At 29.3% G+C, this 24,131-nt stretch overlaps 5 protein-coding genes across 7 annotated transcripts; 4 read left to right on the top strand and 1 right to left on the bottom strand.

Annotated features, from left to right (window-relative positions):
• The first annotated feature begins 5,899 nt into the window (after positions 1-5,899).
• LOC139093111 (serine-rich adhesin for platelets) lies at positions 5,900-15,092 on the top strand. 2 transcript variants are annotated; one of them, XM_070643718.1, is made up of 8 exons: positions 5,900-6,416; positions 9,666-9,756; positions 11,342-11,381; positions 11,453-12,111; positions 12,216-12,309; positions 12,373-13,650; positions 13,810-13,956; positions 14,065-15,092. In XM_070643718.1, the coding sequence occupies exons 1-8, from the start codon at positions 6,391-6,393 to the stop codon at positions 14,115-14,117; spliced, it is 2,388 nt and encodes a 795-aa protein (XP_070499819.1). In that variant the 5' UTR covers positions 5,900-6,390; the 3' UTR covers positions 14,118-15,092. The 2 variants fall into 2 exon arrangements, with proteins under 2 accessions (XP_070499819.1, XP_070499818.1); XM_070643717.1 differs by having other exon boundaries at positions 12,216-13,650.
• LOC139093112 (adenosine deaminase 2-like) lies at positions 14,673-17,777 on the bottom strand. Of its 2 annotated transcripts, none has more exons than XM_070643720.1 (8): positions 17,714-17,777; positions 16,440-16,873; positions 16,310-16,342; positions 15,828-16,222; positions 15,522-15,756; positions 15,338-15,450; positions 15,072-15,277; positions 14,673-14,980 (listed from the first exon to the last, which is right to left on the bottom strand). In XM_070643720.1, exons 2-8 carry the CDS (start codon positions 16,795-16,797, stop codon positions 14,737-14,739), a joined length of 1,584 nt encoding a protein of 527 aa, XP_070499821.1. In that variant the 5' UTR covers positions 16,798-16,873; positions 17,714-17,777; the 3' UTR covers positions 14,673-14,736. The 2 variants fall into 2 exon arrangements, with proteins under 2 accessions (XP_070499821.1, XP_070499820.1); XM_070643719.1 differs by having other exon boundaries at positions 16,440-16,933; positions 17,714-17,755.
• A 1,864-nt stretch (positions 17,778-19,641) lies between these two features.
• Positions 19,642-20,659, top strand: LOC139093081 (uncharacterized). Its single transcript, XM_070643682.1, has 3 exons — positions 19,642-19,752; positions 19,816-20,007; positions 20,069-20,659. Exons 1-3 carry the CDS (start codon positions 19,708-19,710, stop codon positions 20,477-20,479), a joined length of 648 nt encoding a protein of 215 aa, XP_070499783.1. The 5' UTR covers positions 19,642-19,707; the 3' UTR covers positions 20,480-20,659.
• A 743-nt stretch (positions 20,660-21,402) lies between these two features.
• On the top strand, positions 21,403-22,927 carry LOC139093082 (uncharacterized). Its single transcript, XM_070643683.1, has 5 exons — positions 21,403-21,530; positions 21,702-21,761; positions 21,823-21,930; positions 21,990-22,268; positions 22,327-22,927. The coding sequence occupies exons 1-5, from the start codon at positions 21,483-21,485 to the stop codon at positions 22,468-22,470; spliced, it is 639 nt and encodes a 212-aa protein (XP_070499784.1). The 5' UTR covers positions 21,403-21,482; the 3' UTR covers positions 22,471-22,927.
• A 190-nt stretch (positions 22,928-23,117) lies between these two features.
• On the top strand, positions 23,118-24,097 carry LOC139093120 (general odorant-binding protein 67-like). Its single transcript, XM_070643731.1, has 4 exons — positions 23,118-23,272; positions 23,330-23,473; positions 23,537-23,710; positions 23,771-24,097. Exons 1-4 carry the CDS (start codon positions 23,234-23,236, stop codon positions 23,999-24,001), a joined length of 588 nt encoding a protein of 195 aa, XP_070499832.1. The 5' UTR covers positions 23,118-23,233; the 3' UTR covers positions 24,002-24,097.
• Positions 24,098-24,131: the final 34 nt, after the last annotated feature.

The following is a 24,131-nucleotide window of genomic DNA, read 5'->3' as shown; positions in this document are numbered from 1 at the left end:
ATTTGATATTTTTTGCAACAAAAGAAAAAAATTGTATAAGATAAATTAATGTAAAATAAATAAATTATAATTAATTAATTTATAGAAGTTCATAATCAGTTAAATGGTTAAATAAAAAAAAGATTTTTTGCGTAAATAAAAAAACAATAAATTGAATAAAAAAATACAAGAGAAGAAAAAAATTTATTAATTATACCAAAAAAAAAACAAAAATAGTATTGAGTAATTTTCATTAAGTAAATAAATTAATAAAATGTAATGGATAATGTAATAATTCTTTATCATCATCAGCAGCACTCGCTCAATAAAACTGTGAATTGAGCATTAAAGTGGAATGAGAATTGCCGTAATGGAAGCAGATGAGGTGGAATTAAATTATACTCTAAATGTGGCGAAGCTAACTGACACAATGGGTCTACATTTTACAGAATTCAATCATTTAATTATTTACAGCTAGAGTCATGAAAGCGATTTTAATGAATTTCAGTCTTCATCAATAATTGTGTATACTTAATTGTACTTTTTTCTAATCATACCTAAAAATCAATAAAACACTAATGCCGATAATTGGATTAAAATTTGATTTCATCTGCGCTCTAGTTGACTATAAATTTCTTATATGACTTTTTTCATGTTTATTACAGATGATACTAATTTAAACATAAAAGTACTGCAATCAATCTGAAATAATAATTTTATTAATCATCATTAATATGTTTTATTGGATATTAATTGTTTAAAAGTAAATAATGTCTTAATTATTTAAATTAATATGCTTTTCTGTAGTTGACTCTTGTTAAATTTGACAATACTTATCATGCTGACAAAAAATGAACACAAATTTTTGATATTTACGTAAATTTTTTAGACAATTTTCCATCCATCGATTATTTAATAAGTGCTAAATTTGACTGCATGTTATGAGACATTTCACGATATTATTATTATTACTTTATATCCATATATTCACATTTTTTGGATGTTAGTTTTTCAATATCTCTTTTTACATTTCTTCGATTCAGTTATCTGTTAAATATTTTTTTTTGAATGAAAATTACTATTGCTTACCTATATACACATACCACTGTGTTCGTGCTCAGCGGAGAAATTTTTATGTTTCGCTTTCATCATTAACCGTGTAATTTAGTTAACAAATCGTTGTCATAGTGCGCGACTACAGTGCGATCTTCATTGATTTTTTATAACGCATCTATAGGCATCTGTATTATTTTCTTCGCTTCTCAAAATTTACATATTTTGTCGCGGAATTTCTCTATGAATACTCATCTTCTGCTTTTATTGTGTATTATATCATTTATGTGTTTTTTTTGTCATTTTCATCAATATCTGCTCTTCTCGTTTTTACATTTACGAAGACAATCCCATTTATATATATTTTTTGTTTTGTTTGCCGATATAAAAAAAAACTTTCATCCAAGACCTATCATTGACCTTCGAATAACATTTCTTCTTATATCATATTTAATGAATACCATTTCTTCCAATACAGTCGTTTCAATAGCTCATCAAAAAATATTACTTAATATTACAAAATATTTTTAGCGCCAAAAATTTGAGTAAAAATTTGTTCGTTCGTTTGTTCGGCTGTTAAAGTCGAATCCCACAAAAAATTTTATTGTTTTAATATCGTTCTAATTGATATTTACTGAATTAACCATAAATAATAATAATTTCTGAACATTATCAACTAATTAACAAAAATTTATTTATGTTTTTAATTCAAGAAAAAGTTATATTTTTTGACCGTTAATAAATTTTAACGTTTGATCTAAATTTCAAACATAAGTGCTAAAACGAATTTGAATGCTAAAACCTTCGAATAACATTTCTTCTTATATCATATTTAATGAATACCATTTCTTCCAATACAGTCGTTTCAATAGCTCATCAAAAAATATTACTTAATATTACAAAATATTTTTTTCTTATAGGTAGGTAATAATGAACATTTTTACTTTGCAATTAACATTATATTAAAAGTTCAACGAGAAAGGTTTGTATTTTTTTTTTATAAAAATTCCATATAAGTGAATCCTTTTTTTTCAGAGTAAATGCTGATTAATTCAAATCTCAGGTCGAAGCCGGTTTTTTGGCTTAAACTATTTTTTGGCAGTATGAAGTCATCCACAAATATTTTAGTGATTCAAGCTGTTCTCTTTATCAGAATTATGCAAAAAATTCGACGGCACATAGGCTGGCCACCACTGCTCTGGTGATTATTAGGAGTATGTGTCATATATGTTTAACTTTAGAACAACCTCGAAACTGTCCTTCAGCCGACTGTTTGTCTGATCGGCTATAAATAAAGCTGAGTTTTGGGCTTATTATAGCTACGAATTGATCAAAAATGACTGAAAATCCTGAAAAAATAATTTTAACTGAACAAATTTGCTTCGTCGTCTGACATGAATTATGAAAATGACTTCCATCCAAGGATGAAAGCAGTTGAAGTCATCATATTGATCACACTTAATTCCCCTAAACTCTACTAAGCATACGTTTAAAAGAATTACGTAGCATGGGAAATTTGTGCAAGATATATATTGTTAATATCTAATATTTAATAAGATAATAAATAGTCATATTTTTTTGCTTAAATGTTAACGTGTTAAAGATTGTCTTTTACCATTTCGAAATAGAAGACTAATGAATCTTCAAGAATGCAAATGATGCAGTAGATTATAATTTTTTCTTAATGCAAAATAAATTTACACGTTGCTAACTGATCAATGTCTAAATTTTGAGCTAAGGTTTTTATTTTCAAGACACGTTTAGTTATTTTTGAAAAAAAAAAAATATTTTAAAATAAAGACAAACTAGTAATTTTGCATAGAAAAAAAATATAGATACCTTGACTTAATATAAATGTCAATGTTCATAGCATGTGAATAAATTTTCAATTTCTTCTCTAAATCACTTTATCAAAAGACATTTGCTACATATGTATAATTTTTGCAAGGTTAACATAATCAAATGCATACAAAGCGGATTACAGTCGGAGTATGTATGCAAATTTTGCTATAGTCTCAATTTCTTGAGAAACCTTCTGACTAAAGCATTTTGTATTAATCGACATGAATTGATCAGGTTTTTTTTACTCAAAACCAGGAAATTTATTAGTAATGTTAAAGAATCTTGTATAATTTACTAATGACTAATATTCTAGCAAATCGGGGTTGGACATTTTACTTTGTTTCAAAATGACTTTATACATTCACGCATTATACGAGACAAATTTTTGACAGGATTGTCAGAAAATCATGTATGAAAAGAAACAAAAAGTCATTGCGCTATGATGTTTTTTGAAAGATCATGTACGAAGAAATCTTGAGTGAAGGTAATTTCTTAAAGATCATTTTGTTGCTTAATAATTTTTTATATTGTGTTTTTTATGAATAACTAAAATATCAAAAGTTACAAGAACAACAACTTTCTGCAAATGCATACACTCAAAATATGCTCAAATGTTAATTTCTGCTGTCTAGTTTTTGCCGCATTTCTCAATTTTTTTGTTGTTTCTATTCACAATTCAATGCATGTTTAAAAGTTCAAACCTTTTGCAAAAAAATGGAACCCAACCAGCAAGTTTTATGGGTATAATGGAAATTTCATAGCAATTATATCACGACTACTTAACACGATATACATAGTTATTCAATTAAATCAGAAATTATTATCAACTAGTGATGCTGTTTCTTTTATCTTATCTTCTGCCAACTGTTTCTTTTGATCATAATAGATAATCAATCATTGACATAACCAAAATACTCAACTTTTCTTTTTATTCATAATTTACACAACATTCAGCACATTGACAAAATCTTAAGACATAAACTTAACTAACTTTTCACAATACCATAAATTTTATTCAAACAATTTTTCAATATTTTTCTTTCACAACGACAGCGAAAGACCATAGAAATTGAAATTATGTCATTTAGATTTGTACTTTTTCATCTATTCTACTGGTTTTGTATGATTATTACATAGTTTCCAGACATACATGATTCATAACATTTTTTACATGGTTCAAAATAGAATAAAAAGGTGTCAAATGAAGTGTTCATACTCTTTTTGTTTTAAATCAATAGTATCAATGGTATACAGCATTTTATGTTGCTGGAATGTGGAAATAAGAATTATGTGATACTTTTACATTTCAATGTCACTCCAAATAATTTTTTTTTCCTAACTCTTAAACTAGTTATTAATTTTACTTTTTATATAATAAAAACTTGAATTTGGCACAGATGCTGTAATTGTCTATTTATTTTAAAAATTACCAATTCTCTATTTTTTGAAATTATTATGCTACCTTCAAAATTATATTGAATGAAAAGCTTTTTTCCCCGAAAAGTCTAGCTTTCTTAATTCTTATTATATTTTTGACACATAAAATCTGTGAAACAATTAATCGGGGATTTTTGAATGAAATTCGGCTTTCCTTGAATATTTTTTGTTCTTAAAAGTTTGTGAAATCAATCATCGTTTATGAGCAATTAATTTGGTAATTTTATTTAGAAAATATAAGCTAGAGCAACACTTTGTACAAGTTAGCATTAAATTACAGCTGTTAATTGATTTTTACGTAGCATATTACGTTTACAGCTGTAAATTAAATTCACTATTATGTAACTACTTAAAATAAAATTCTTCTTCTTCTTCTTCTTCTTCTTCTTCTTCTTCTACTTCTACTTCTTCTTCGTTGGTCATTCAGATCAGCTGTAATACATGCCCTCTCTCAGTTGGTGAATAAAATTTGTCTTATCACTGACTACCCTTTGTCAATTATAAAAACCAAATGATACACTGTTTTTATCAACAGCCTCCTTTTAAAAATTCTTTACCATCCTCGTTCTCTTTTGGCATCGACCAAATCAGACTTAGAGACTTTATTAATAGTCTCCTAACAATGTCTAACAAAATGTAGAATCGGATTTTGTACGACAAGTCAACTAGACTTCCTATGGAATTTAAGTCAAATCCGAGCTCTGATTATCTGTAAATTATCTGTTCGAGCCGATGTCTGTAAATTATAGATGTATATTTTATTTACAGCTATAATATTTGTAGTTTTATCATGCAATATTAATTTACAGCTGTTTTTTTGTAAACGTACTTTGCTAATGTAAAAATTGATTTACAGCTGCAATTTAATGCTGACTAATAAACAGTGAGAGCAATAATCATGAATTGTGCGAAATGGACATTGAAATTGAAATTTAATACTTTTATTGTTCACATTCCATTTAGGTATACATAAAGATAATAAAGAGAAATTTTGATTATTTGACAAAAAAATAGCAACAAGCATCTCTTTGATAACATAAAAACCATAAAAGTTGGATGGATGGGCATTTTATTATTTGACAAAAGACCTATAACACATGAAACAGTAGAATATAGCGATTAAAAGCTTTTTGCAGCTCAAATGAAATTCAAGAAATTAGGTAGACAAAATTCATAAAACTAAATGCCAAATAATTGAAGAAAAAGAAATACATTGGTGGGGTTGCAACGATGACGCATATCGATACTGTGAAAATACAAATAAAAAGTTGAACATGTATAGCTAAGCCCCACTAAAGCACACAATTTAGTGTGTTTATCATGCACTTTTTTTATTTTACAAAGTGAAAGGAGTGCTAATATAACTGTGTATTGTGTATTTTTAGTCTGTTTTGTTCTCTTTCTATTCCTTAAAGACGCAAGATAAGCGCCTTTGTGTAGACATTTAACAACATTGAAAGAGCAATATACTACCAAAGACGCAATCTTACTTGCCTCAACATTAATGTGAAATGAAGAAAAAAAATAATGTGAAGCAGTCTGCATGCTTTGCAGCACAACTAACTTTTATTTTCATTTCGGAGGTGTACGAAAACGGAGAGAAATAAAAAATAAAAAAGTTTTCGTAACCTTTTTGAATTTAATTTTTTAAATTCTTTTTTTAGTAAATTCATCGTGTCATATTAACTCGTTATTTAGTCTTGGATCAATGCTTTGCCTGTGAAGATTGTTGCGCGCGCGGCTACAAAAATTTAAAAAGTTATTTTGCAAAAAAAAAAATCCAACTCCCGCACAATAATAAAAAATTTATAAGAAAATGTTTTAGCAATAATTGTGGAAGTGATTTAAAAAGTTGGTGATTTTTTGGAAAAAAAATATTGGTTTTATAATATATGCATACTATATGGTAGAAGAAGAAAAGAGCTAAAAGTGAAAGTATTTTGCAATAAAGTCAATAAAAAATATTCAAATAAATTGCAACTGGATATATTCATCAGACAAAGTGCAAGTGTTGCTCGATTTACTGTCTCAACATATTCAAAATTTTTTTGCATACAATAACATTTGCAAATAAGTTCAATGATGCATCACCAAATACGATTTATGTAAGTTTTAATTTTGTAGATGCTTACATACTGTTGTGGCTGAAACATGAAATCACAGTTGCGGCATTTTCATTTTGAAATGTTCTTTTCTCATGACGAAAACAAATTTCTGCATAATAATTTACTTTTTGGTAAATTGTTAAAGGTGAATGAATATTTATGAAATATAGTTCAACTCTTTACAAATAAACGAGCACAGAAAACTGAGAAAATGTTGTGAAATGTGCTTCAAATGTTTGCTGTTTCAAGATTTTCCACTTGGCGTAATTTGAGAGAATGCTTTAAAATTTAAATATTTTTTTTTCATTCATAAATCTCTTAGATCATAGTGATGGAAGCATGCTGTGACACAAAATTACACATTTACGCTTCTTGTTACCTTCAAAAAAAAATAATATTCAAAAGTATTTTAGGTGCAATTTCATGCTAACAATTTTTCCATTAATTAAATTAATGACGCTGCTCTTTCTCCCCTGTTTGCTTTTTATCGTGCTCATCTTCTTTTTTTATTTTCGACTTATCAATTACCATTCAATTTCTTTCTTCTTCCATTTCACATTTTTTTTTGAATTTTGTTGCTCGATAGTGTGCTTTAAAGTAGAAAATTTTCAATTAAAATTTCTGCGAACACAATTTTCAAGGTGAATGATTTGGCAGCAAATTAACAGCTAAAAGTAAAGTTGAAATAAGCTAAAGGGTAACAACTTTTCAATATCACATCTTAAGCTGCCATTGAACTACTTATACCTTTTAATGTAAATTATATTTTAATATAAAATGAAGACAAAATTTAGTTCATATTTAATATTAACGTCATTTACTAAGCATTAAGAGAAAACTTCAATTAAGTTGGGTTCATACCCTATTAATCCACTAGAAACGTCTTTTGAAATGACGGTTGGTTGATTCAGTTATAATTTTATACCATTTAGATAAAATCTAATAATAAGTTTGGATGTCTGAAATGTCACATGCAAATCAAAGACTTTTCTAGATTGCAACACATTTCATAATCAAGTTTATTAACATTTTAAAGATGAAGATTTGGTTTTAAAAAAGGAAATCCATAATTGTCGAAGTATTTTTTAAGATATTGGCAAAAAATTGACTTAAAGACCAAAGAAAGTGAAAACATCAAAAGCAATTACAGTTCATTTGGTTTTCAAATATAATGAATAAATGTAATTTGATTCCCTCTCAGCGACGGAATGATCAAAAAAAGAAACATAAAAGATAATAATTGAAAAAGTACAAGAAGAAACAAAAAAATTTAAAATGCAGCCATAATCGCGGTGATTTTCGTCAAAAGTTTCATTTAAATGATGAAAAATTTTATTTGAAAAGCGTTTAACAAAACATTTCTTTTTTTGGCCTTAACCTTTAAGTATCTTTTGTTAAAATCCGAACACGACAATATGGACATGAATTTTACTCATCATATACCTACAACATACTCTTTTCGTGACTTGATTAACTCGATTGTTATATAATTATCTGTCATTTTTTGGACAGTAGGAAAAAAGTTCGACCTTAAACAAGTTTTATACGGAACTGACAACATTTATGAAACGTTCAATAAGACCTTGTATGTAAAATGTATTTAAAAAATTATATAATAAGGAAAGTAAACTGAAATATCTTGTATAGGATTAGAATGAAATATACGCAAGATTTTATCAACGTAAAAATATCTTGAATTGCTTTGCCTACATTTGTTAAATTCCACAGAAATTGTTAATGATTTATCTTTTTTTATTAAATTCAAATTCTTTTATTATCTTTGTACAAAAGTTATTAAACTTTGAAAATACAAAATTTGTTCTGGTTGCTTGCAATTTTTTATGCCTTAAATGTTCATCCGTTTGAATGGAAATTTATTCTAATTTATCAACCCTGAAAATTTCTTTCAATTTATTGAAATATTTGGTCATGAAAATCGTTTCTCATTAATTTTCTTTGCAAGTCTATCTGTTATGCCATCCATAATTTAACTCATGCTTTTTTTATTTTGCTTTCTTGTATTCTACCAGTTGATTTAGTTGCGATTTCCTGTATTCAGGCTAATTATTTCAATATCTGCTTTGATTGTAAATAAAAAAAATTCAGTGATTTTTTCTTCTGTTTATCTTTTGACATTAGAAAGTAATGAATTCAGTCTTTAAAAAAACTATAGATATCGATGGAGAAAAAAATGATGAGCAACATTGCTTTATTGTAATGAAATTAAAGAAGCGATGTAGAAAATTGACATACAAACAATAAAAATTATATTAAATGTGTCGAATCATAAAAAAAATTTCATTTCGAAGTAATCAAATCAATGGCTTATATTTAAGCGCCGCATCTGTGAACATTCGAGCTCGCTTTTTCTTCATAAGCATTGCTGTTATGTCAATGAAATAATTTCACTTTCATCGTCATCAGAGTCGTTGCAGTTGAAGAAGAAGTGATTTTTTTATACAAAAAATATATGTATATAAATCACAAAAATGCATTCGGCATAATACGCATACATTCGAGACGAAAAGGCTAAAAAAATTAATATAAATGACATTTTGATGTTCAAGCCGGACGTATCAGCATAAATTTATTTAACCATTTTGTTGCATTTTTTGAATAAAATAAATGCACTTAATATTGCTTGCCAAGAAGAAATCACAAAAAAATTTAACAAAAAATTCAAACAATGACGAAAGTGAAAACGAAACGATACTTTTCACATTTTTATTTATTTTTCATTTCATTCGTAAAGTCATGATCATTTAAAATAAATATTTTAATGTCCTGCATGTGTTAAGTAAGCATTCGGAAAAATTTAAATCTTTATTCGTAATAAAATTTATTCATATATGAGTGAGAATTGAAATCCACATGAATGTAGCAAAAAAAAGTTATGCAATACTTTTTATCTCCATGTGGAAATCCATTCCGCCGACTGTTACCAATCTATAAGATATATAATTTAGATAATTTATTGGTGCTTAAAGAATGCTGATTCGAGATTTTTAATTCTATATTTATTCCAAAACTTGTTTCACTTCTACGTTAGTAACAGTTATACGACATAGACATCGAACCAGAAATGGTAACAACGTGAAACAGATGGAATGAGAAATAAAATGCAATAGTTCAAGGACAGACATGTTGGAAGCTTGGCTATTTACACTCATATTCATATCACAACATTTTTTAATTAAACTCTTTTATTTGAATCATCATTTCAATAATTCAATTTAATTTATTTTTCAGATTTATTTGCTCTTTTCTTTGTGTAACTATCGCAGCAACAAATGATATTATCGACATACCAAAAGAGTCACACCAGCAATCAACAGTAGAGGTTTGTTAGTTTGACATTTTTAAACATTGCATATTTATTGAGTAACGTTAATGTCAATGTTCCTTGTATTTAATATTTCGCGGACATGTATGCATATACTATGCCATAATCAAGCTACAAGCAACAATGTATCTACCTTAATTTATTATTAACGTGCGAATATGACTAAGAAATTTTTTAGGCCTTTCTCAATTAATTCATTTCTCAATCCAGTGGTTCCCATTTCATGAAAATATTCATGGGACTTCCGTAATTGTTTTATTATGAAATATGATCCCAACAATCCTTTTTTATTTTTATTTCCTTAAAGCTGTCACATTTATCTCATTAATATTAATGAATAAGAATTATGTCAAAAAAAAGTTTGAGAAATACTGTTTTATTTTTTAAAATTGTGCTTTTATGGCACACCTTACTGCTCATTGTTAAAATATTATTAATTTAAAATTGTAATTTTCTCTTGTTACTTCATTTCACTCAAGGTGTGTCAATGAAACTTGCCATATTTAAGAATATTTCAAATTATATCTATGAAATGCCTGAGTGTTTCAGCAATTCGTGACTTGATTCTTTTTCTTTGACATTTATTCCATTTTTAAACCTATTAATTTTGTCAAAATTCATGCTAAGGTCATACAACTTGAGAACAAGGATTTCAAATAGAGAAAGCACTCGTTTAATATTCTTGGCTATAAAAACGCATATATGCAGTTTAATGCATACATTCCACCATAAACATACGGAAGCTTATTGCTTGTGGCAGTGTTGTTGGAAATTAACATGCTTACTACATTTCAATTCATAGAAGGAAATTTTTTATTGGAACTAAATGTTGATTTTTATGATAGTATATCTTGCTTTATCCAGTAAATTTTCATTGGTATTGAAATATTTTTCGATACTAAAGTTATATTGTTTATGATATTAATCTTAATATGTTGCCAATAAATTTTTTATTAACTGCTCTTCTTGATTTTTTGATTAAACCTTACTCAATTTAGGAGAAATTTATAATTTGTGAATCTACGAAATAGTTGTCATGTGAAAGTGAATAATGTTTAATGTATTATGAAGCACATTAAATATCATGACATACTCTTTCAAATTTTCTCGTGAATCGATTATTATTGTGTCATCACTTAAGAGACATAATGATACAATTAAGAATGGATTTTCTTTATGCTTTAAATGGTTTTCATTTATCATAAATATAATACATCAAATCGTTAGTAAAGACATTACTAATATTACATGAAGCTGTTTCCTCAATGAATGCTTGTATATGCTTCTAATATTATGTTTATTCTATAAGCATTAAAGTGAATAGATAAAGGCAATAATAACAGTAATCTCACATATGAGTTTGTGTGTCTCAAACAACAAGCACTTACTCGAATTGGATTATGCTAATGATGTACTGTAAACATTTCGTTTATCTTATTTCTCTATGGTTCTATACACATACATTGTACTTTCCTTTTATTACGTTCTGCTTCATTCTAAACTCGAAATGCTTGTCTATACAGTATAAATGTCTCCCTACCATCTCCTTCCTACATATTCATATTTTTTTTTCTCTTTTCAGATAGTTTCAGATGATGCTAGTAGTAGCAGCGAGGTAGCAGGTAAATAAATTTTTGCATCATAATGCATTTTTAATGTTGATAGCAATTATAAAGAATTTTCCATCATAAAGGTATTCCATTTGAGACATCACACAAGTCACCTTATCACAATGAATTCCAAACATCTCACAAGATTTCACCCGATGCCCTGCAAAGACGTGATGACTTGTTCAATTCAATGAAATCAAAGGAAAAACCAGAACTTGATGAACAACTTGGTGAACTCATTGCTGCTGATATTAAGAGCAACATTGAAGCAAAGAGATTAAGTGAATATGAAAAGTATGTGATTGAACCACTCACAACAGAAAAGCCAGTATTAGCAACAACAGAAGAGGGCATTGCACAAAGCATAAATGAAGGGTTAATAGATGATTTCTCTATTCTTGAGGAAGCAGGAAGTGAAAATAAGCAACAATCACGTATTCAAATAAAGAAAGGTCCAAATGGACAAGATTATGAATATGAGTATGTTTACTACTATTATGATGATGATGAGAAAAATCCAGAAGATAGCGATGTTATTGTAGCAAATCGAAAATCCCCATCATCATCATCAACGACAACAACAACAACAACACAAGCACCTGAGTCAGTAAATGCAGGAAAAATCAGTTACACATCAATTGAACGTGGTTCATCATCATCAAATGGAGAGCGTAATGAAATTCAGTCACGTGGCAAAGGACGTGCTCATCAAGCTTCACCAGCACCTGTTGTGGAAGATATTGTAAGTTTCCTTATGAAAATTTAAATTTTATTTAAATACGTGACGAAAATATTTTTCACAAATGCACTTTGTTTTGCTTCTTCACTATTTTTATTTTATTCAAGACTGATGATCGTCTTCCGCCTGCAACACGTTTCCCACAACGTAGCAAATCTGTAAATCCGGCACCAGTTGAAAATGCTGCACCAGCAGAATCGGGTAAAAAGCATCATCCAAAACGACCAAGTCTTGAACTTGTTGACAGTTTACTTTTTAAAACAGATGAGAAAGACAAAAATTCACAAAAGGGGCCAAGAATTATAGAAACTGAGCTCTCCAAGTCAGAATTACTTGAAACTGTTTCAAAAACTTCAATTGAATATGCATCAAGTACAGTTGAATCACCAGCAAACGATATTGAAGAAGAAGACACAACACCATCAATGGAAAAAGCAACATTCGACTTGTATGCACATATTGCTAATGAAAATGCAAATGAAGATGAGAAAAAAATTGTTTCCGCTGATATTGAAATAACAACAATTGAAAACGAAGACTTGACAACTGAAAAAGATTCTGATGACTTTGTAGAAGCAAGTCCATCTACTGAAGCTCCAACCACAACAACAACAGAAGCCACTACAACAACAACAACAACTGAAAAGATAACGACTACAACAGAGGAAGTAACAGAAGCAACAAGACGAGGAGGATTAACAGCTGGTAGAAACTCAAATCGCTTTAAATTCCAAGGACGTACTGGCTCATTATCTACAACCACATCAATCCCAGAATCAACAGAAGCAACTAAAGGAGTTAAAAGCCGCTTTAATAAGCCATCATTTAATGCAGGAGGAAGAAGTGGTGGACGCACAACAAAAACCACAGCAGCACCTGTCGAAGAAAATGTTGAAAAATCGGAAGTAACACAACAACAAGCAGCACCAGCAAATAAATTTAGAAGTGGTGGAGCAAGAAATCGTTTCAACTTACGTAATACTGCATCACCATCGAGTACAGAAAAGGCGGCAGTAAATACTGAAGTTGAAACCACAACAGCATCTCGTTTAGTTAAACCACGACCACAATTCAGCCTTAGAAGTCGCAGTAGGAGTGGAGCATCACCATCATCAACTGAAACACCGGCTCAGTCAAATACCGAAACAGCTGTTGCCGAAAATGAGCAAGACAAAGAAGAAAACGCTGTTGATAAATCATCATCATCGGCGCCTATTGTTCCACGACCTACATCTCGTCTTAATATTAATCGTTCTGGTAACCGTATCGCACCAACAGCAGGTCAAAGAAGTCGTCCATCACCGTTAAATAGAAGCCGTGTGAATTCAAATGTCGATAGTAATGATGACAATAAATCAGCAAATGAAAATGAAAGTGATGCAGAGGCAACAACTCAAAATAATTTGAATAAATTAAAGAGTCGACCACGCATTCAAATTAACACCGAGTCGAAAGCCAAGAAAACCACGGCTCAGCCTGTAATCAATAGAAAAGTTAATCCATTAATCTCAAAGCGAAAGTTTGGCGTTACATCAACCACTGGTATGTATAAAATCTATTTTAATCCATTCATTTATTTTATTTCGTAGCTACTTCTCTTATAATTTAGTTATCACAATGACAAATTATAATGAAAAAGTGGATCATCCTTTCGTATCTTAACATGTTTTGTTTTTTTTTGTTGTTGTCTATGACATGTAGAAGCTGCTGTTGATGAAACTGAAGAGAATGAAAGTGATAATGCAGCCAAAGAAGGTGCAAAAGATGTGAGTGAGAGTGTAAATGAGCTTAAAGAAGAAGAAACAACGCAAGCAGTTGAAGTGACATCAGAGCAGCCACGTGGTTTAGGTAAATGAGACATGCAATTACTTCTTCTGCATATATGCATGATATGCCATTATGTTAATTTCTTTATCTAATTGTGTTTTTTAAATTTCTTTCTCTCTTTTTAATTAGGTTTATTAAATCGTAGAAAATTAGTTAATAGAAGACCTGGTACAACAAACTAACTTGATTCAAGAAGACATTTCATTAATTACCGTGCCTAGATAGAAAATAAATAATTGAAAGAGAAAATTTAAACTTTCTTTTTACTCGAAATTTTGACAGAAATTTTTGTAAATTTTTCTTCTTTTTATTTTTAAATTTTTTTGTAGTATCTCTTATCTCCATGTTTTCCTATATATAACTTTTGTATCATTAAAGGAGATAAGCTTCCAGCAATCAACAATGTGCACATGAGATAAGAAAGTTTTTATTTATTATCGAAAAAATACTCAATTTTTATATCAAAATTTTTAAAGGAAAAATACGATGTGAATGAACAATAAAAACGAGATTTTTAATATAAACCCAGACTGTATTTTTAAAGTATTAAGTTACACATTTCGTGACTCATTGGAATGTAGATATTATGCAATTTTTTTTTGTCGAAGATTAAAAGGAGTTGGACAGACACTTAATACCCAGAGTGACACAAATTAAAAATGTTCCGTTAAAATAACGGCCACCTACGTGTATCGTTCGGGTATCTAATTCAATAAAGATTAAGATGGACTCAAGCATTTAAGGTATAAAACCAATTTATTATCATTGTCTTCATTGAATTAGAGCTAGTAAGTTTAAATCTTATTGTTGCACCAAAATTGCTGATTTGTAGTCTTTCAGAGCTTCCTTAATGAATCGGTTCCATTTTTTCAACCAGACTTGCTTTGCAAATGCTTTTTGAGTTTCATTTAATGTACTGAATTCAAATGAATTTAATATTAATTTCTTAATTGTTCTTAAATCCTGTCGTGCTGATGCAATTCCAAGAAAAGCAAAATAGAAATCGTGCGTTAACGGCAATGCTCCCCAGAATGATGGATCATCACTAAATAAGAAACAATAGAATAGAGTAAGAACAATAGGAAGTAAATGTAATGAAAAAATGTTCTGTAAAGATAATATTAAGTAAATAAAACCTTGATATAACGATTGGATAATCATCAGAGAAGAAAATTGATGCGGGATGATTTCTCAAGTCATCGACTAGTTTAAGAACTTGATTGGATATTGGATTTACTTCAATTCCAATTCTCTTCTCCTTAATTATTTTCAATAAATGCGGGTATTTAACAGCTGCATATCCATGACCGATTCTCTTTGATCCTAATAAGACAGCGTCAATCTTAAAAAAGAAAATAAATAAGCTAAGCCGGATAAAAAGTTCAAAAGAAATTTCACTTACTAAATTCTCATCTGAAGGTGTTCCCATCCAATTTGTTTCGCCAGCATGGAAGAAGAATTGTATGTCTTCAGGAACTTGAAGAAGTTTTTCAGCATAATAAACCAATGGTTTTGCTATAAAGAATAAAATATATTGGAAATGAAATTGAAATGGATAATGAATGAGATATTGTTCCATTTCTTACATTTATCTTCTTGTCCAACTAAATCAAATCCAGCCATAAACTCGGGAAAAGTCTTTGCAAGTTTTATCATGGTGGGAATGTAAGTGTCGAATTCGTCATCATCAACATATTTTCTTGGGGCATAAATGAATCTACATCCAAAGTCCGGATGACTTGCTCTAAATTCTTTCAATACATCTACGTAAGCTCGACATGTTTCAATTGGTCCGTAAGTATTTCCATCTAAATCGTACAACTTCAAAGAGATTTATGAAATAATAGACGTTAGCTTTTTTCCCTTATCATTTTTAATAAATTGTAACTAACCTCGGGTAAAACTCCACGGAACTCTAAATAATTTACGCCATCATCATACATTTCTTGTAGCGATTGACGATAATAATCTTTCCAAGCATCGATAAAGAAAACTATGGGACCTAACACAGAAAATAAGTCTTCAAATTTTGTCCATATGACGTTGATATCATTGTAATATGTAATAGGATTGTCAACGATCAATGTAAAGAAATGCCGTATTTTGCTATCATACACGTCATCGCCCATTTCTTTCCTTACATCCTTTACAGGCCTCCATTCAATATTGTTTAATATTTCAGGCTTTTGTCGACTAAACAAAAATTTTGGCAAATCATTGCCCTCAATTTCACCCCATTGCCATAGATTGTCCCATTTTGTCAATGACACGACATAGTCGGTTGAGCCTAAAGAGGGTTTTTGTAAAGGATTATGGTATCAGTTTGAGAAAATTCTTTTTCATTTATGTATCGATTGAATTGGTTTTAACTTACACATTGCAGTATCATGAGCATGTAAAACGGCACCTAAATGATAAAGGCAAAAAAAAGAGATTGGAGAATGAAGAATCTTTTCATTTTAAAAAGGTCGCAATGGGAATATAGATTTCAAGTTACTTTGCACCTTTTGGCATTTTGTGTATGAGCTTGAAAAGTTGAGATGATTCGACGGATTTTATGGTGTCAAAAAAATGTCGTGCCGGCGTGAAGTTAAATGGATTTTCAAATCCACGTGCCAGCTCTTCGGCTTTTAGGTCCATTAATATTGTATTAAACTGTTGCTCTTCTTCATTTAAGAGAACATCAGAACCCAATGCTCTGGATAAATGCGTATTTAAATATTCCGCCCTCATCTCATTATATTGCTCTAGTGATGGCCGCTTTGTATGTGATTCCATTCTTAATATTTTAGATGATGAAAGACTTATACACCCGATGACAATTGAAATTAAACTAAACACTTTCAAACTATACTGTGACATTTTCTTGCTCTTGAAATCTTATCGTTATCACAAAAATCGTTCCTTTCTGATATCGCAAAAATATTTCCGACACTTGCTGAAAAGTCTTAAGTATTATTATATATCGCTTATCAAATCGTGCTTTATGTATGATCTGCTGTAGAATAATATTGTGAATATCAGCTGATATGATTTTGTTTGAAAAATATTAAGGTCAATAGAACTGTCAGATTACAACTCGCGTGAATATATTAACATGTGTGATAGCAGAGAAATTTCATGTCGACATTTGGAAACAAAACTGGAAACAATTGAATATGTTCGAAACAATTGTAAAAAGTTCATACATTGTATTGCGTATCAATGCTTCCGAGCAACACAAATGTAGAAGGTCACTGAACGTTTAACCACTTTTGCAACACCAAATGGAAGCTGTCTATATTTTGCGTATATCCCAAGTAGACAAAATTTAGAGTTCTAAGGTGTAGCCTTTTCCAATTGTGTTGCCAAGGGTTGGATGATAACAAAACAAATTTAGTATAATTTATTTAAAAACCGAACCAAAAACAGCACTACGTTGTATATGGTATTAAGAAATCTGTAAAACAACCTCACGGTTAATTACAAATAAATGAATTACATAATAAAAAAGAATTGTGAAATATTCAGACTGACTCAGACTTTCGAAAAGTTGATCATTTTCAAGTTAAGCTGAACACAAATGTATGATAACAAATCAATTCAAACAGTTTTGATAAATTACAGAAGTACTGTTGCAATATTTTCACATCATAAATATGTATTTAACCAGCATATCAGCAAATATTTATGTTTGTCATCTTTTCACACTTATTTAACTATTTGCTTAATATGTTGCTTTATTTATTTTGACAGTCCATTGACCTTCATAAAATTTTACTGATTCATTTATACAAACACAAAATACGTATGGCAGTGCAAACACCAATAACAAAATAATTCCCGAATGCTTACTCGATGACAGTTTTCAATACACTAAGTAATGAAATGGAAATTAAATTCATGAGAATTCATCATCATCATCAAATTTTACATTATTTGCTGTGAAGAAAGAGTAAGATGCTCACAAACAATGTGCTTTATTTATTATATATTTCATTCTCTTCTCTTCCATTTCTCTTTACTTCCAATTTACTAATGTAAACTAAAGAAATAATGATTGACATTTGACGATCTAAAAATAAGCCATCATTATTGATTTATGAAATTCTAAATAATATGTACAAGACGTAATATCCTTAAGATTACGAGTAGAGAAATAAAATAAAATTGCACATTATTCCAAATATAAACAATATGAGTCAGCACTCAAAATATTCAGAACTGCTATCAAATTCATTTATAATAAAATATGTCATTTCTCAATTTCCTCTCAATTATACGAAAATGAGCTTTATTGAGTATTTCATTTAAATATTTGTCTTAAAAAGAGAGCACAAAAAATTTGTATTTTTCTTTCTCCTTCATTTGCTTATTTTTCATTCATTGATAGCTTCAAGATATTTTCAACTTATTTGTGCACATGCGACAATAAATATATTTTATTTTGTTTTACTTTATTTCATTTCATTGCTTTTTTTTTCAAATAAAATATGCGGAAATTCTGAATTCGATTGTCTGCTCAATCGAATTTTTCCTTTAATTTCACATTAAGTGCTATAAAGTGATTTTTTCTTTCATCCATTGGGAATGCGCTTTTATTCTTCACTTTACATTATTTATTGAATTGAATCTTTTCCTTGAATTTGTTATTTTTTTCAATCACACTTGTTGTTTTCTTATTCCTATCAAAAGCAAAATTGACGCACCTGAACAACAATGTCTCTTGTGTAATAAAGTTCTCAAATCTCGAACAAACAATAAAGAAGAATTTACTTTCGTTTTTTATTACACAGAAATTGTTAAGGGGTTATGTCTTCTCCTAAATGGTCGATATTTTTGATACATTAATTTTAATTTAATTGACATGACTGCTTCTTTGATCGTAAATTTTATTGCAGACAGAAAATGTTGCTGGACGGGATCATGAATATTTCTTTACTGTCAATCCGTTTAAATATTTTGTGACATTTCTTAGTTAACATTTTATAGCATATTAGAGTACTGTGCTTACTTTAAGCAAATTTTATTATGGACATTGTTCCTTAAAAAGGCATTGAGACAAATTTGAAAAAGCTCTAACAGGCAAAGAGCATGATTTCAAGAAATTGCTCAACTTAAATATTTTAGATGAACATGCTCTCAGCTTAGTCTGTTCATGAAAGCACGCTCTTTGCCTGCTAAGGAAGTTCATTTATTAGGTATATAAATTGATCTTACCCCTAACTTCAGCTTTTATGAGGATTATTAGATTATATGTAGACTTAAATTCGATCGAAAATCACAAAAGAGGATCAACATTTCCATAAACGAACTCATCACTATTTTGGATTCGAAACAATTTTCCACTTAGATTTATTCCACCTTACCTCAACCAATGACATCATATTTAATAATTAATGGTGTTCTAATTAAGCCACTAAAATTAAAAATAAACTTAAATATTTTATTGATAACCTTAAAAGTGAATAAAAAATTCAAGTATGACATTTGAATTTTGAATGACTTTTAATTAAATTAAACGTTTCAAAAGTCCTCAATTAATAAGCCATTAAATTTAAATCATCGCTTTTACCATTCAATTTTGAATTACAAATTAAAACCAAATCAAATTGAAATAAAATTAGCATAATAAATTTAACAAAATGTTATTTAATTCCATCAGCACTAATGAGAATTTATTTTCCTATAAATTGAAAGCTTTCACTCCATATTCCATCAGTTCTTTCGAAAGCTAAAGTATTCAATTGATTTATTAACAAGCTATTTGTAGCTATAGAACAATATTAAATTATGTATCCAAAATTTTTCATCGTATTTCTTGCTTGCCTTCTTTATGTAAGTTGAATTATTTTGTTTTATAATAATCTACAATTGCTGTCAATTCCGTTTATTTCATAGTGTATAAAAGATTCTGAAGCTGGGCAATGTGATTTAGGTCATCCTGCAAATCTATCTTCATTGGTCCCAGGTCAATGCTGTAAATTAAAGCATATTTATGACCAAAACACGGAAGCTAATTGTGTTCAAAAATATCAAAGTGTGATTTCAAATGTCAATATTGGAATTAAAGGAACATTTGATGGATTGGAAGTAAGGCATTTGTATTATAACTTATCCTATTTTATATAAATATAAATAAAATCTTTTATAGTGCTTCTTTACATGTTTGCTGAATGGCACAAAAGCTTTCAACAATAATGCTATTAATGTTCAGGCTTTAAAGTCTTATGTAGCAACAACATTGAACAACGATCAAACATGGCTTCCAATAATTAATTCAGCTATAGATTTTTGCAACTCTCAAACCCAGACTAACTTGAATAATCTGAACAAAAGTATGGGCAATAGAAATGTTGACAACCTAAAATTCTGCTCACCGGTTCCAGAGTTTTTCGCATCTTGCATTTATTTCTATCAAATTAGAAAATGCCCACAAACCGCATTAATAAATCCAACTTCTAAAGATTGTCTTGCATTACGTAGCTATTACGACACATGTCCAGTCTTACCACTTCATACTACAAATGGCGCAGCAGCTACTGCTCCTAAAGGACGACGATGAAGATAATGTCTTGAAAGTGTAATAAATTTAAAAGTAAAATGGACTAATGAATTGGTTGCACAGTTTTTCTTGTAGTGCATGCAGTCTTGTTCTTTATGTTTTTTCCTTCACTTTTTTGTCACGATTAAAATCAATTAAAGAATCTTATAAAATAAAAGAATTATTTTGATTAAATATACAGCATAAGGTTTATTTAGTGTAAATTTAATCAACGGTATCACGAAGTGTCAATTTAAATAACAAATTACAAGATTGAGCAGAATTTCCACTCACTGTTATCGCTATTGCTATATTTAGTTATGTATGATTGTGCTAAAAATAGCTCTTTATCTTAGCTTGCTTTGGAATTATTTCCTGTGAAGCAAGCGTGTCGCGATAAGAAAGATTCGGTGAAAAACACCAGGCATGGTGGGATGATTTTAAACAGTTTCCGGAAATTCTTTGAGGATTTATATATCAATCAAAGCTCGAAGTCAACTCCAATTTTATATGGAGTTTGATCGACTTAAATCAACCTTTCAATATGAAATCCGAGTCGATTTCAAGCTCTGATATCAACTGTAAATTTCAAAATTAACATTTATTTAAACTGGGTGTGAGATTCTCGAAACTTTTACAGGTACATATCATTTATCATCAAATCTCAGAATCTCAAAAAAAGTCAAGAAAAATGGGGTGGAGCTTTGAGTGGAACGACAAAACACCTAATGTAGAAAATAAAATACCTAAAATAATTTATGACATTCGACGTCTGAACTACGTCCAAGTTCAAAATTAGGAAATGCATAGTTAAGTTCAAGTGTAATTAAAAATTATATTTTAAATTGCTCTGTTTTCAATTTTACAGATTAAATATTTGATAACATAACTGTTATTCAGCAGATTTCAATGTCTATTTTAATTACTGTCGAAATTCACTATTAAAATCACTGAATATGTTTATCCAAAATCAGTCAGATTTTAAAATTTCATCCAAGAGTTTCTGGTCTTACAGCAAATAATAATGACATTGTGGATATATTTTATTTTATTCTTAATTCAATTTATTAATGTAATTGACAATTTATTCTCAACGATAAATTCTTTTTAACACTGAATCGTACTTCCCGAGTGACAGAAATGAAGAAGTCGTCGCTTTGGATTAATACTAAACGGAAGACATTCATTTATGTCACTCGGACTCCAACATAATCCTTTTTGATTTTACTGACTTTTATTTCAGCAAAGAGCTAGAGCTGATGAATGCGAACAATTTCCACCAGAAATGAACATGAATTTACAGGTTCTTATTGTCAAAATTTTAATTTACTAATTACTGCTTTAATGACTAAATATTTGTATAGCAATGCTGTACTTTTGCGAATATTTCTGATCCTAAAATCGAAAATAAAATTAAGACATTGGTCAAGGAAACATCATCAAGTAGTAAAAATAATTTTGAAACGGCTTGTGTAAGTTAACAGCAAGGATATATGAAGGAATAATTTAGTAATAATTTATTTTATGACAGAAAGTTGCTCAAATGGTTTTTAAGGAAATGAAACTTACAAAGGATAATTTAATAGACCCTGATTCATACTCAAAAATGATCGATAGTAAAATTCCGGAAAACATGGAGTTTTGGAAGCAGCCATTAAAGAACGGTTTTAATCAATGTCAACAAAAACTCTTAACTGATGTTACAAAAATTACAGAACTTTTTTCAAATCATCCTTTCAATGTTAAGAAAGAAGAATGTGATGCACAATATTTAGTCATGTTCATGTGTCTTCATCTCGATTCTTTTGTTGTATGTATATGTAATGTAATTATTTAAATATTTTAATCCTGTTAATCATTTCACTTAGAATTGTCCGGAACAAGCTTGGAAAATTGTTGGTGATGAGTCCACACATAAAGCATGTGATACTGTAAAATCGTGGTTTGGAAACTGTGGTAAAGATCTGAATGCTTTGAAGAAAATTGTTTTGAAAAGTACAGGAATGAACTAGTCAAGAATTGAATCTGGATAAGCAATCTCAAAAATATTTTAAAATGACGACAATGCCAGAGTGTGCCAGTATTATCTTTGAGTGCTATCTAATCCAAAAATGATGTATGAGCATTACAAAACACTTTTTAAAATACAAATAAAGCAGTTTATAGTTGCTAATCACCACATAATATTGATAAAAGTTATTCCATAACTTCCGAAAGATATCACTATTTTTAATTTGTTGGAACTTATCATTCATTGAAATATATATTGAAATGGATGACATAACGAGGATAAAAACACGAGATCATATAATAATGACACTGAGTAAACTATTAGCAAATCAACTTTGATGCAAAAAATTCAATACGTGAAATTCTTGTGCCTAATGATTATGCCCAATTTTCTAACAATGTCAAAATTAATTCTATGATTCATAACATCCAAAATATAAACAAAACATCAAGTTTTTCAATGCCAAATAAAGCTCGTTTTTATTCAGTTTTACGGTACATTTAACATAATAATAGCTTAAACTCCCTGCAAGTGTCCATAAGCTTCAAAAAAAATTTTTGTAGGTGCCATCAATTATTATTATTTTTTTCTTCCGATTCACAGCGGATTCAAATACAATTACTGTAATCTGCTTTTTATTATTATCGATTTCATTATAAAGTTTTCGCTATAAAATGCTCGCCAACTTTTCCAATTTACATCAGTAATTTTTTGAAAAGTTCTTGGTCTGAAGCTACATTTATAGATATTGTTGCCGTAGAATTATGAAGCGAATTATTATTGCAGTAATCACCATAGCAATGGTATGAATAATTACGTTTACAAAGTATTGTTAATCAGCAGGTGATTATCTTTTGTAGGTTTTTGCAATGCCACCTGACATGGACCCTGCATGCGCACCTTTCAATCTACCCAGAAATGCAACATTTAGTGATTGCTGTCAAATCAAGATCCAAATGATTCCATCGGATGTATTTCAAAAATGTGCTGCTCAATTCCCAAAGGTATTTAAATAAAATTATTGTTCATTAAAACTTAATATCAATAACAATTTTTTGCATTTTAAGCCTGCATCTCCACCTCCCCCACCCCCACAAGATGGAAAACCAATGGGACCACCACCAATGATTGCCTGCATAGCTGAATGTGTTTTGAAAGATTTAAAAATGTTTGTCGATGGAAAAGTTGATGTTAATGCTGCTGTCACACAACTTATCGGAAGTGATAGTTCATTGAAATCAGTGAGTAGTTAAATAAATTTGAATATGAATTTTTTGATTTATCTTTTTCAAATTAATTAGACGGCTGAAGCTGCAGTTAATTACTGTGTTAATAAAACAACCACCATGACCACACCACCTCCACCACCAGGCGCTACATGTAGTCCAATCCCTATGATTATGATTGGCTGTGTTTATGGTCAAATTTACAAAAATTGTGGTTCACAACTTGTACCTAACAAACCTGAATGCACACAATTAAGTGATTTTGCTAAAAAATGTGACTGGGTTCCACCTATGAAAAAGGAATAAATTTGGCGATGATCTTAATAAGTTAATAATATTTGAATCGGAAATAACATAAAATATTTTATGAATAAAAATAATCGTTGCATCAATATTACATAACGGTTTTTAAAAATTTGAATTTTTCGGAGATCTA

This window comes from Chironomus tepperi, unplaced genomic scaffold (assembly GCF_022539635.2).
Source record: "Chironomus tepperi strain 1889 unplaced genomic scaffold, CSIRO-AGI_Ctep_v1 contig_323, whole genome shotgun sequence".
NCBI classification, from domain to species: Eukaryota; Metazoa; Arthropoda; class Insecta; order Diptera; family Chironomidae; genus Chironomus; species Chironomus tepperi.
This window is presented reverse-complemented; position numbering and strand designations above follow the sequence as displayed.